The sequence below is a fragment of the Sciurus vulgaris genome (assembly GCF_902686455.1).
Source record: "Sciurus vulgaris genome assembly, chromosome: 8".
Lineage (NCBI taxonomy): Eukaryota > Metazoa > Chordata > Mammalia > Rodentia > Sciuridae > Sciurus > Sciurus vulgaris.
The window spans coordinates 29,577,205-29,591,013 of NC_136468.1; the positions used below are offsets into that span (position 1 = coordinate 29,577,205).

The following is a 13,809-nucleotide window of genomic DNA, read 5'->3' on the forward strand; positions in this document are numbered from 1 at the left end:
GTCTTCCCACACTTGCCAAACTCACAAGCTCAAGAATTCAATCCAAAACGGCTGTTCTGAGAGCAAATTATATCAAGCTAGAACTTTATATTCATGTACCATGTGGCATGTATAATTTTATATTATCTTTCACATAAACTGAATTATAAAAACACTTCATGTAGTTAGATTTAAAGAATGTCAATGAATTTTATCAAAAAATAAAGACTGCTGTTTTAAATACCAACTCCTTAAATATATTTACTGATTTTTTTAATGAACTCATTTCTAAAAGAAATGGCATCTTATACTGATTAACAGATTAAAAGGTGTCATTTAAATGTTTCTTGCTCATTCACAGTGTTCATTAACAATATACCTAAGAAATTTATGTAGACTAACTCATCATTATCTGATATTCTTACCTTCAGACTAGTATTTATTCCTAATTTGTTGCTCATAGGGACAACAGATTAAGTTTTTTATACTCACATATACAGAAACACACCCACATTAAATCTAGAGTCACCAAGCTCAGTGCTGTTGAATCAGTAATAGTGTAATTGTTATGGGCATGAATTAATATATAGGTTTCCCAATAGTTGTTTAGAGAACTTGGAATCCTTTTCCAAAAAATTCTGATCCAGGGCTCTCTTCCAAAAAGTTAAGACTACTGTAAAGATGTTACCATAATTTTATACTAAATATGAAAGCCTCTGTTCTTCAAACTTTTTTGGCACATCTATAAAATAAAATTAAACCAAAAGTAAGTGGTGTTTCTTTCCAAATCTGGGAAGGCTTCTTTCCCTAGTTCCCATCAAGGAGATCCTAAATGAAGATATCATATTAAACTCTGAAGGTTAAATTGTAATTTTTCTGGCTCCATAGTTGGTTAAACTAGTTATATCATAATGGCTTGACAATAGTTTGTTTTCTATTCAATAATATTTAAATTTAGAAATTATTAACAGAACTTAATTTATTCTCTCTATAGGTGCAAGGGAAGAAGAAAATTTCTAGGCAATCTCTTCTAATGATAATTGTGATGAAATCTGATTTTTGAATAATATTTAGAATTTTTTTTCTTTATAAACATAAGTATCAACTTCAGGAATCATTTCCAGATATTCTGATACAAATCTATATCAGAGTCAAAGTATTGCTTGCTTATTTATGCAAAACTATATTCCTAAATAATTTTCTCTATTTCCAGTACAAAAGTATAATAACAATATTTAATAAATACCTAAATGCTTATCTGAAACAAAGATTAACACACTTTATCATCTCCATTACAATTTCATTTAGCTCTCTATGAAACAGAGGTGGCCCTGAAATGCAAGTCAGTTCAGAGAACTGAATATATGAATATATATGAATATATATGAAAATATATGAATCTTCCTCCTGGGAGAATTCTCACCATCGTCACATCATTTTGTTTCACACTTTTAGGGGCTTGATCAAAAAAGATGCTCTCAGAGATGCCTGAACGTTGTCTTGCTATGTAAAAAGTGACCATATAGTCTAATCTGTCCAGGACAATCCTCCTCTCTGTCAGCTATCACGGGGTTCCCATTTCACTTCATGTCCCAGTCTAAGTGAGAAATGTATTTTGTTAATTCAGGGACAACACAAGAAATTAGAATGATTTCACTCCTCCAACCTCAATGCAACTTGGGTTCTTAAAGACAGCAAAGGGGGTCAGGAGAGAGAGCAGAAGGGAAGAAAGGCAGGGACAGAGGATCTGGCCTTTGGCTCAGAAAAAGCATGAACATTAGGTTGGACAGACTGCATTATTGCTCAGCCTGTCTCATGATGCATCTAATCCGATGGATCAATAATATGTGGTCTATTTTCCATGAATCAAAGTATCACACAGAGCATCCTGATATTTGGAACGGGGTGAAGTTGGGATATACATTTGTGAGACTTTCTGGAATAAACTACTGAAGTGATACTCTGTGCTTACCATTTCCCTCACAGCATGCCTTTTTCTAATCCGAGATTACATGAAGTTAGATCTTAGCACCTAACGTTGGCTAAATTTATTTCTAGTTTTAATAGCATCACCTGTATTCCCTTTGTTGACAATATTGTATGATAATGCCTACAATGCTGCTATTGATGACCAGGATGGTGAGGACTGGGAAAGTAAATATCACAGAAAACCAGATTCACATTTGGGCAAAGACTAGGAAGAGCATCCAGATACCTGGGATTTAACTATGCCATTGTGAACTTGAGACATCAAAGCCATTTCAAAGCAAGTCAAGATCCTATAAAATTTTATTTATAAAACAGAAAGATGGACCTCTTAGAGGAGATTCAGATGAAACAAAATAGAAATGTTTTGTAGCTTATTTCAATAGTATAAACTAAGAATATATACTCTCTGCCCTGAGCGAGATTAGCAATAAGACCCCTTCACATCTAGCACAGCACACCTCCCCATCCTACAGACCAGTATCCACAATGATGTAATCACTGTGTATGTAGGAGTTTCTTATTTTCGTTCATTCAATTATTCATTCCTGACCCTTCATTGAAATTCCAGAGTGAGTCTAATATCTTTGTTTTCAATAGTCTGTTCTATATTGTTTTATGAAGGCATCAGCTAGCTATTAATGGTGATATTTTTCTCACTGGTTTCCTTCCTGACCTTCAATCTATCTCCAACTCTAATTTAGATTTTTAGCTCCCGGAGGCAGAAACTATACCTGTAACTCAATTTCCAGTAACAAACAATGTGCTTGCTCTAGGAATGTAGCTTCATTTCACTGTTCACTTTTTTGTAAGATTGTTTTATTTAATTCTAAGTAAACTTCCTGTCTTTTAAGTGCCAATAGTGTTATGCCTATTCTCTTAGTTGAATTAAGTCTTTCTTTAAAAATGATTAAAAAAAGTAACATAAAATGTACCATCTTAATCACTTTAAATTACATAGTGCATTTAGGTATATGCACATTGTTATACAATAGATCTTGAAAACTTTTTCATACCACAAAACTGAAACTACACACATTAAACAACTTCACATTTCCCCCTCTTCCCAGTTCCTGGTAAATACTATGCTACTTTCAGTTGTTATACATTTGACTATTTTAAATAATTCACATAAGTGGAATTTTAAATAAAATATAAAATACATTTATATAATATATATATGGTCACAAAAATGACAATGGTGATTTTATACCTTACTTATATACCTATTTAATCATTCCAAATTACTTTAAAATATATTAAGCCCCTCTCAATAAATACCTTCCTCTCCTGCCATGCTCCTCACACTTCCCACTCTTCCTCCCTTTCCATCATGGCCTCTAAAATCCTATTCCATTGTAAATAGGCTCTCTATAAGTCCTTGTCTTAACTGAAGCAAATTTTCCTAAAGGTTTCCTCTCTCCTTTTTTTTTTTTTCTTCTCTCTCTCTCTGAAGTCCTTTTGTGTTAGTCAGTTTTCCAGTACTATAATGAAATACCTGAGAGAATATACCTAAAAGGTAAAAAGGTTTATTTTGTCTCATGATTTCAGAGGTTTCAGTGCACGATTGCCTGACCCCATTACTTCTGGACTTGTGGCAAGATAGCACATCATGGTAGAAAACATAGGACAGAGGAAGCTGTCATATCATGGCAGGCATAAAATGAAGAGATACAGAGGAGAGAAAGAGAGGGGGAGTGGGGGAAAAGGGATCAGGATCTCAATATTCCCTTCAAGGGTGTGTCCTCAGTGGCCTAATTTCCTTCAGCATGGCCACACTTCTACCACCTCCCAATGGAACCACAGGTTGGCAACCAAGCCTTTATCATGTGGGCCTTTGGGGGACACTTAAGATTCAAACCGTAACACCTCTAATGGAGGCTATTTGTTCTTTCATAACTCATATTACCCAAGGTCATGCAGAGGGGTACAGGAAGAAATGTATTAGTTCATCATCACTGGGATCTTTTGGTTAGTAGTAATGGAGGATGAAATGCCTAGCTTAAGAAAAAAATCAAGGTCACTTGTGTACTTATATTGTAGGAAAGAAGTAGGAAGAGAGGTATTCTCAAAGACATAAACAAATATCCCTCCAACTTTTAGTCATCATCTCCACTTGTCATTGCTCAAACTAACTTTCTCAGAATTATTTTGCAGTCTTCCAGGCAGTTAGTCAGAGAGCAATATGACTGAAATAACCTCAGAATCTCATCATTTTTACCCTCTTCTCGAAGACAACTTCTAAAGTGCAATAACCTGCATCACAAACAATCATTGTCCATGAGGGACACTGTGTATCAGCTCAACCTAGGACATGTAAACACCTCACTGATACGAGGAACTAGACACTAAAATTGATAACTCCTGAAAAACCACCTGAAGTTCAGATTCCAGAAATAAAATACAATTACCACTAAATGAGAAATGGCATTCCCCCAGTACCTCATGTGAGTTTTAAGTCATTCCTTCCCTACCTTCCTCAAATAAAACAAACTTTTCCTCCCTCGAGGAATGCTATCCAGCATCTAACTTCACTGGTACACTACCATTGGTCAATTCTTAACTTGGAAGGTTCTGGCACCATCTTTTATAATATTCCATCATCACATTGTATAACTTCAATGTCCATTTGAATAATTATCGAATGGCCTTAAGTCCTAGATTCACAAACTTTTGAAATCCAATTATTTGTATTTTCTTTCTGTATTCTGAACCTCAAGCTCAGAACTCTTCCACTTCAGAACTAAAGCACTCTAATATTACACTCTGTAACCTCCATCTTCAACTCCCCACCAAATGTCCACATGGATAGCCAACAGAAACATCAGACTCAATGCTCTTAGAAGTTGACTGATCTCTTAAAGAAGATTTTTGTCCTACTCCTTCTACTCTATTTTCTGCCCTGTTGAGAAAAATCATTGTTCTAAATTCTGAATAAGTGAACTCAGGAATTACTTTTGAGTCTTCTTAGACAACAAAATCAGAAAAAGACTCCATCCGCGGTTTCCACTGTAGGAGCAGTTCTTTAATCCACTCCTCTTCTTCCCCTCATTTCCTGGTTCAGGCTCTAATTAGTTGTCAGTTTGAATTCTACAAGAGTCACTATTCTTATTTTCTTTCAAGCTACTTTCCACTGTGTTTCCAGAACAAATGTCCCAAAATACATGTGGACCAGTGTTTAACTAAAGATGCAGATGTAGACTAGTGACTTGTCCAAATCTCTAATCACGTGACAAGGTATAATAAAGAACTTTCAGTCTGAAAATACTGAAAACTTGACTTCCCATAAGACTTTCTGTAGAAAATTACTTGAGAAGTAATGACAGGTAAGAAAGCTGTAAGGTAAAAGCTCATCAACATAGCAAGATGCCCTAGAAAGCGTCTAGAGTTACTAAGTCATGAAATCACATTGTATGTGATTTATCTGGAGATGTGGAGCTAACAACCAGAATAACTGAAAGCTAACTTCCAGGGAGTGATGCTGGATGTAGAGTAAACCCTTTAGTGCCATTTAATTTTTTTAACCATATGCATATGATAATTATTGAGTGTATTACCAGAGATAATATTGAAAATATTTAATTTTTTGAATGAAAAACTAAATTAACTGTGATGGGCAGAAGAGCAGTTCCACTAATAAAGTTCACATCAAGGGAATGTGTTGTCTTACACAATAAAGAGATTGTGCAGATATGATTAAGGTTGGAGACCGTAGGCCTGGGAAATTATCCTGGTTTATTCAGGAGGACCCCATGTAATCTCCATGTCCTTAAAAGTGGAAGAGGAAGGCGGAAGAAAGCCAGAGGGATATGCAGTTTTGGAAGAATGATCAGAGGGATGAATTGCAGGCTTTGAAGGTGGAGGAAAATACACCACAAAGGTGGCACCTTCTTGTACCTGTAAAAGGTGAGGAAATGGGTCCTCCTCTAGAGATTCTAGGAAGAAAGGAAGCCCTGTTGAACCCTTGATTTGAGCCTATGAGATGGATGTCAGACTTCTATCCTACAGAACTTAAGAGAATAGATTTTTATTTAAATCACCAAGCTTTTTATGATTTATCACAATAATAAAACTAATATATGCACTGCACTTAAATAAGAATTAACACCTTTTGGTGTTTGCCCATCTTATTTATTTTATTTATTTTTTTGTGGTACTGGGGATCGAAGTCAGGGCCTTGTGCTTGCAAGGCAAGGACTCTACCAGCTGAGCTATCTCCCCAGCCCTGTGTTTTCCCATCTTAGACTTGTTTACTTTTTGCCTTTTAATATTAAAAATATTTTCAAAGGAATGCAAAACAGACCCTATACTTTTTCTATAGTGAAGGGTGAAGCAGAATGGATATACTGACTTCTCTTTCATTTTATTCCTTATGTTTCATGCATTTCCTTTTCCAAGTCTCAGTTAGGTTACACCTGGGTATATTCAGGGATAATGATGAATACTCAGTAAGGTAAGCCTCCATGCTTTGATATAACTGCTTGTGCAGTTATAAGTTAGGGTTTTGTTTTACTGTTCAGATTTGTAAAACATACATGCACAAAAAAAAACATAAATTTTCTAGTTAAATTCCTTAGTTATACCATTAACTGTAAAAACAACATTTGAGCCCTTAAATTATGTCACTTATACTTTCCATTGTGCTGTTAGTACGTTTAGTCTATTACTTTAGGGAATCTGTGCGCTGTCAGTAACAAGGTGCATCAGACATTAGATCTCAATGTTTCTGTAATAAAAATCCCCAACAGGTTCTTTTTCGTAGCCCACAAGCAAGTGCCTCCACCTATGTCTCTTTCCTTTGGCATATTGTGGAGTCAGCACACAGCAGCAACAGGTGAACTCCACTGGGAGTGAAAACAGTTGAACCAAAGACATAGCCAAATGACCACTCTGGATGTGACCTTGGACACGTTGTTTCTTGAGCAGCAAAGGTTTAACATCATCAGGGCTTTCCAAATTCTGATATCTCCAATGCCAATGTCAATTCTATACTCCCTGAGTAGAATAAAGTGATCTGTCACACCAATATGCAACCAAAGGAATTAATCAGTCGCCAGGACCTCGTCTCATTCATAACTCAGCTACGACATGTGTTTGATCCTCTGACTTTTCTTCTGCAGGAGGATTTTGCTTCTGCCATTTTCACCCAGGCACATTTTTTCTGTCAGACCCAGAAAATCATGAGTCAGTAAAAACTTCTCAAGCAGATCTAACTTGCTGAGCAGGCTGAGGACATATTCCAATTACTCATTCATTCCAATCCAACTTCCAGTGACTTCTCCCCCTCCTGTTTCTCGGAAATCCCAAGGTCATAGTGCTCACTGACCTCCTTTTGCAAGTAAGCTGCAATGCAGGATATCATATTTTTAGTTACTTATGCTCTTTCTCACCAAAGTTCTGGCTTATTCTAATAATATACAATAAATAAATTATCAAGTTGCTACGAAATAAATTTAACATATTTTCCAACAAGCAGATAGGGACCTGTCATTTATTTAAGCAAAGTTTTCTTGAGGGATGAAACATTTTTTCTAAAAATCGTAATATGATCAATATAAAAAAAGCTGTCAAAATCTACCCAAGAACAAGTACTGACAGTCAAAGCGTGTTCACTTCAAAATGGAAATGCAAAGAAAAAATACTCAAAATAGACAAAAATATTCTTTTTCTTGACAACATCTCACATAGGGAAAGGGAGAATAGTATAACTGTAGAAGAGGAGAGGGGACAGTGTTGAGATCTGTGTTCGTTATCTAGCTATTCAATGGACTTGGGCAGATTCCAAAATATCTTCAAATAAGGTGTTTTGTTGTCTCATGTCCCATTCACTGTCCCTTCCTGGGGGTCCACTTTAGCTTCTGACTTCAGTCCATGTCCTTTCTCATTTTTCCCTCAGTTTCTCTGTATACAAATTACTTACATGCCTTCTTCCTCCCACCTACATGGTCTTTCATACTAGCTACAGATCTCTTCTAAGCTCATAAACTCCTTGTACCTGAAGTAGCTGAAAAGAAAGTTTCAGGACATTCAGGAATTTATTAAGGAAATATCTAATAACGCACTCACACACACACACACACACACACACACACACAAATCCCTACACACACACACAGACCCCACCCTCACTAATTTTATGGTCCAGAGAAAACAAATGATATAAACAAAAATAATGACTTTTGGTAAATGTTCTTCAAAGGGAGTACTCAGGTGTTCTTTTAGTATTTGGTAAGTTGGCCATAAACTATTCTGGGTGGATGAGGAAATTTCACTAGGAGTAAATCTTGGTCTAAATACATCCTCAAAGCCACACCTACTCTGCAGTTGGCAATTTTAACATTTCAGTTTCCCCAAGTTCCAAAGTAGAAGAGTTAGATAAGTTAGATCTGACTTGTCCTTCATTCCCATATACATTCATAACCAGAGTCTATCACTTTCTGCCCTGGAAATCCTATAGAGAAATACTGTGGGAGTGGTTCAAAGGAAGGCTTATTTCCTTTTTGCATTAAAAGTCTAAAATATTTAAGCTCAGTCTCTGCACACTAATTACATGAGAATATGCATAAGAGTTCAAATATATCCCCTAGTATATTATATTTAACTGAACAGAGAATAAATGTGAAGAAGCCCAGTTAGCAGGCAGTTTTATTTTTTAATAAGCCAAATGCTCTATTTTTATTTTCTAAGCTCTAATTAACTTATTTAAAATATTGTTTAGCATTCAGGCAGTTTACCAGTATATCAAGTCTTCTTGTTATCAATTTTGGTTCCATTATAATGAGTCTATTTTTAATGAAGTCATGATGGAACATTTTTTGATGAGCCTTTTTCTTAGAAACATGAATAATTTTATCTGATTGTCTATATATTTTCCCCCAAGTTTTAGCATCCAGTCACAACATTTTTGGAAACAAAAAAAAAGTGAAGTAATTAAATGAGAGAAAAAATGGTTCCACTATCACTATCTTCATTACAGTTTAATTTATCTATATCAAGTATTCTTAGGCACTAACTTCAGGTATTTCAGCAAGAGCAGAAGTTTTTGCTAAACACTTTGACAATAACATGTTTTTACTTCTTATCCTTTAAAATAAATATATGATTTTGGTCCATGTGCAGTAAACTTGCCTTCCCTAAAATGAAATTGTCTTTGCCTCCCTATGGGAAAAGCATGTGCTTTGAGCTAGGTATACCTACACTCTAAGACTGAGTCTGTCATTTGCCAGCTATTAACCTTGGGTCAGTTACTCAACCTCTGTGAACTCTCTTCATCCATAATACAAAGACTATGCTTTCTCACCTTGGCACCATTAATATTTAACACCAGATTATTCTTTTTAGTAAGAATCTGACGAGCACAGTGTAGAGTGACCCTACTCACTCAGGGCCAGTACAGCCCATTTGTAAACACCAAAATTCTCAGTAGACACTGCCAAATATCTCCTGGGGGAAAAACTGTTGGGAACCACTGTTGCACACAACTGTTGATGAGTCCTGGCAAACAATGTTTAAACATTTAAACTTTGATGTATGTCAAATGTAATTATATATGTCAATAATCTGGCATATTTTGACACATAACACTTACACGATAGATTTCCTGTATTGATAAACCTGGATTCTCAACAATCATAACAACATTATATAAAGAATAAGAAACTGAAAAATTCTCATTATCAGGGAGAGCTCTGGTCATTATTTAAAAAGGAAATAATTCAGTGTTAATTTGATTAGAATTATAAGTTTTGGGTTATGCCTGTTTGGGGGGCAAGGAAAATCTAAATAACTTAAGGTATTCATCAATTCAGCAGATAACAATTTCAATACTGGCTGACCTTTTATCATTTTGTTTCACAAAAATGCAGCCGCTAGAACTTTAAACCAAATGTGAGACTTAATGAAAAGGTTCAGTACTGGGGGACAGGTTCAAATTACTGTTCTGTCATTTGTTGATCCAAGACTTTGGGAAAATTTCTAACCATTCTCACCCTATTTCCCTCACCAGCAAAACAGGGAGTAAGAATAATAATACCAACAGATAGCGTTTACAGGGATCCCTGAAATAGAGCTCAGGGGTTGAGCACCTAAGATCTTAACCAAGGATGGAGAAGTAAACACTTGATCAATGGCATTAATAAGAACTACCATTTATTATCTAGCTGTTATGAATCAAGCATTGGTCTAAGAGTATAGTTCCCCTAGTGTGTTCAAAATTTTTTTTAAAAATTAAGTGAATAATGTAAATTTTTGCTTGTTTATCTGAAACAATAATCGTCAAACATTAAAAATTTCCCAACACTTGAGTATTTTAAAAATAACATAAAACATTTTTAAAATACAATAAGCACCTAAATACTCTTTGCTAGAATTCCCAATTAACATTTTGTCTATCGGTGTTCTTCCTCACCCTCCCTCTCTTTTCCTCTCTCCCTTCCCACTCCTACCTACAGAGTTAAGCATGCATCTCCAAAATTAAGAACATTCTCCCATGTAATCACATTGCTTTTATCACACCTAAGAAAACAAAACTGTAACTAAATAATATCATCCAATGTGCTGCCCATATTGGAATTTCCCCAATGGTCTCCAAAATACCTTTGAAAAATGCCTTTTAAAGAAATAATGGAACTTCCGTATAGCTCTACCCTTTTAGTTATGTATACAGAACTACAAAAAGGTATATCATTTTAGATACTATATATTCCCCCTGAACAAAAGTGTTCCAAAGAAAACTCATACAAAAAAAGTTCTTGTTCCACAGTCATCTGTTTACAATGGGAAGAATCATCGGGAACAGAGTAGGGACCAAAAGAAGAGGGTCGTCTAGACATCAGAAAGATTTATTATGTTCTGATAATTAAATTCTTAAATTCAATACTAAAGTTTAATAAATATGCATATAAATATTAAATTCCTCCAGTCATCTTAAGCAAAAATACTATGTATCTGTTAGTGACTTAAAAAAACAGTAGAAAAGAAAAATCATTTTTCTACTTTTTATTTTTTATTATTATTCAATCTTTTAGTCAAGAAATATGTAGTATATTTTTTTACATATGTCTCATATGATAAGTAAAATTGAATGATTAGTATAAATAGAGATCTGAACAAAAAAAAACAGTTCAAATTCTATCATTATGTAATAGCATTACTTTAAATGAATCACACCTTAAAGTTTAGTTGAAAGGATTAACTAAGACAGGTTTACAAAAAATTAGCCAAATGTCATTCACAACTATACTTACAAATTGGTTTTTATTTATAGATTCATTTTTCTTTTCTTTTTTCTTTTGTGATACAGTGTATTGAACCCAGGAGTAGTCTATCACTGACTTAAATTCCCAACTCTATTTATATATTTATTTATTTATTTATTTATTTAGACCAGGCCTCACTAAGTGGCCAAGACTGGACTTGAATTTGAGATCTCCTGCCTCAATCTCCTCAATTACTGGGATTATAGATATGTGCCACCAAGGCTAGCCAGATTAATTTTTCTTTAGTGGCAAAGGAAAAGGGTCTAGGGACTGGAGGTGTAGCTCAGTGGTAGTGGTTCAATTAAAAAAAAAAAAATCTGAGAACTTATTAGACCAGAAAGGAAAAAGATTAGGAATTCAAAACAATTAGTTGGATGTGGTGGTGCACACCTTTAATTCCAGTGACTGGGCAGACTAAAGTTTGAGGACAGCCTGGGTAACTTAGAGACACCCTATCTCTAAATAAAAACAAAAAGGGCAGAAGATTAGCTCAGTGGCAGAGCACCTGTGGGTTCTATCCCCACAACCACAATAATAATAATAAAAATAATAATTTACAATAATAAAATAACTAGGCTTCCATTGCTTACAAAGCAAACAAAGCAAGTTAATTTTTAATATGAGATTAATTCACTTATGGGTCATTTGCAAATGTTTAACAAAGTACCTTGGGGAGTTGGTACAGAGGCAGGTAACTGAAATGCTCTCACTTTTCTGTGAGTCAGTGAGCCTTGGGGAGGAGGGAGAGAAATTATAAATGACTCAAATAAAAAGAATGTACATGTTTTTATGTTCTTGGCAGCTTTCACACTTATTGGGCACATGTTGAGGTGTCCCTCTTCCAAGGACTTCTTAATTTGCATAGATTGCAGCATACAAGACTCATTATTATCATCACAATTTTTGATAAAATTAAAAATGTTATTAAGTAAATAAATGCAATATTCAAAATTTGTCTAAAACAACCAAAATATAAATGTTTATTTCTCAGGGTAGTGTCAGCCATATTTGAGATTGAATATATCTTTCCAAATCTTTAACAAATTGATCAAAAGCTTTACAAACAGACCCAGGAAAGAATTAGAAAAGTTTCTGTGGCCATTTTTTTAAATGTTTTCTTTTCTTTATTGTGTGTGTGTATGTTTTCTTTTCATATGTATGCATATATATATATATATATACATAAACACACACACACATATACGAATATATATATGAAACACTGTGGTGAGAGATAAAGAATGAGAGAAAAAGAATAGGAAAAGAAAGAAAGAAACAACCATGAGAACTCTGAATATATACCAGTCAGCTAACTAAACAAGAAATTCTTTATGGCACTTTAATCTATGTATCTATGTGCTTAGTCTAATTCACTGTATTTACTGTTGTCATGTATACAAAAAGATTGCTTCTCATGCATGCGAGGCCAGTGCTCTGCCACTGAACTACATCCCAGCCCTGCTTCTCATATTTTGATCACAGAGTAGCTAGAATAGATGTGTTGATCTGAATTATAAACTGAAGACAGACTTCAAAGGACCTTGGAACCAGGGTTGCAAAGTTAAGGTAATGGATTAAAGAGGAAAAAGAAAAGGTTATATCTGAGGGACGTTCCCCAAGGAGGATGAACAGGTCCTTGAAACGGATTAGATGTAGTGAGTGAAGCACAGGGGCTGGTAGGAAAACTCCCAGGTGGTCGGGCGGGAGGCCAGTATCCAAGACTGAAAACACAATAGGTCAAGCAGATGTCCTCTGCGCGGGTAAACAGTGAAGAGAGGAAATGGTGATATAATGACTTCCGTTTTAGAAATGTCGAATTGGTAGTGCCTGTGGAATACTTGGAGGAAAACAACTGTGGGATACTGGATGCATAATCCGAGTTTGCAGTGATAACGATCATGAGAGTTTCCATTTATTGCCAGATTTCATGCTAAGCCTTTTATACACTATGACACAATTGCTAGCTCTCTCTACATATCTCCTCCTTCAGCAAATACATTCGCCTGCACTAATCCCTTCCTCTGTACTAAGTGAAGACCTGATAACTGGCTGAGACCATAGCTACCTGGAATAAACACTGTTTCCCAGCCTCTTTTGTAACTAGGTGTCACCATGCCACTTGTGATCAACAGGTAGGAATGGAAGTGCAAGTTCCAGGATTTGTCTTCAAGAAAAAACTTTATCCTACCCAGTGGCGAGAATTCAGACAACACCTAGATGGCTAGAATAGACACACACACAGGAATATAAATCATACACGGCATACCAAATGAGACAGAACCTGGAGACCAAGAACTGTGTGACACCACACCATCCCAAGACTCCTAGTGAGAAGCACTCATGGTAGGAAAATAACTTGTCTTTTGTTGAGACCACTAATATTTGCACAATCTACCTTTTAAAAAAAAGTAAATCACAACTAGGATATATATGGTATCTAATTCTCATAACAACACTAATTGGTAAATACTATCATTATCCCATTTGGAAGTGAAAAACCCAGACTAGGAGGAGCCAGGGGGCAGGTTGGTCCAAGGTCATTCAAAGGGGAAGCAGAAATACTAGGATTTAGTCAAAGCAATATGAT

The 13,809-nt window shown here is 35.3% G+C and overlaps 1 protein-coding gene across 2 annotated transcripts in view; it reads right to left on the reverse strand.

Moving 5' to 3' along the window:
- The window catches only part of LOC306667347 (uncharacterized protein), a 36,944-nt gene that overhangs the window by 5,246 nt on the left and 17,889 nt on the right, over nt 1–13,809 (reverse strand). The window contains exon 1 of one of the 2 annotated variants that reach the window (XM_079149853.1): nt 1,403–4,398. The exons of the other annotated variant lie outside the window; for it this stretch is intronic. Coding sequence (XP_079005979.1) covers nt 1,403–1,501 — 99 coding nt within the window. The 5' untranslated portion in view covers nt 1,502–4,398. Of the gene's footprint in view, nt 1–1,402; nt 4,399–13,809 lie in introns of those variants that run through there. 2 annotated transcript variants of the gene reach the window in all.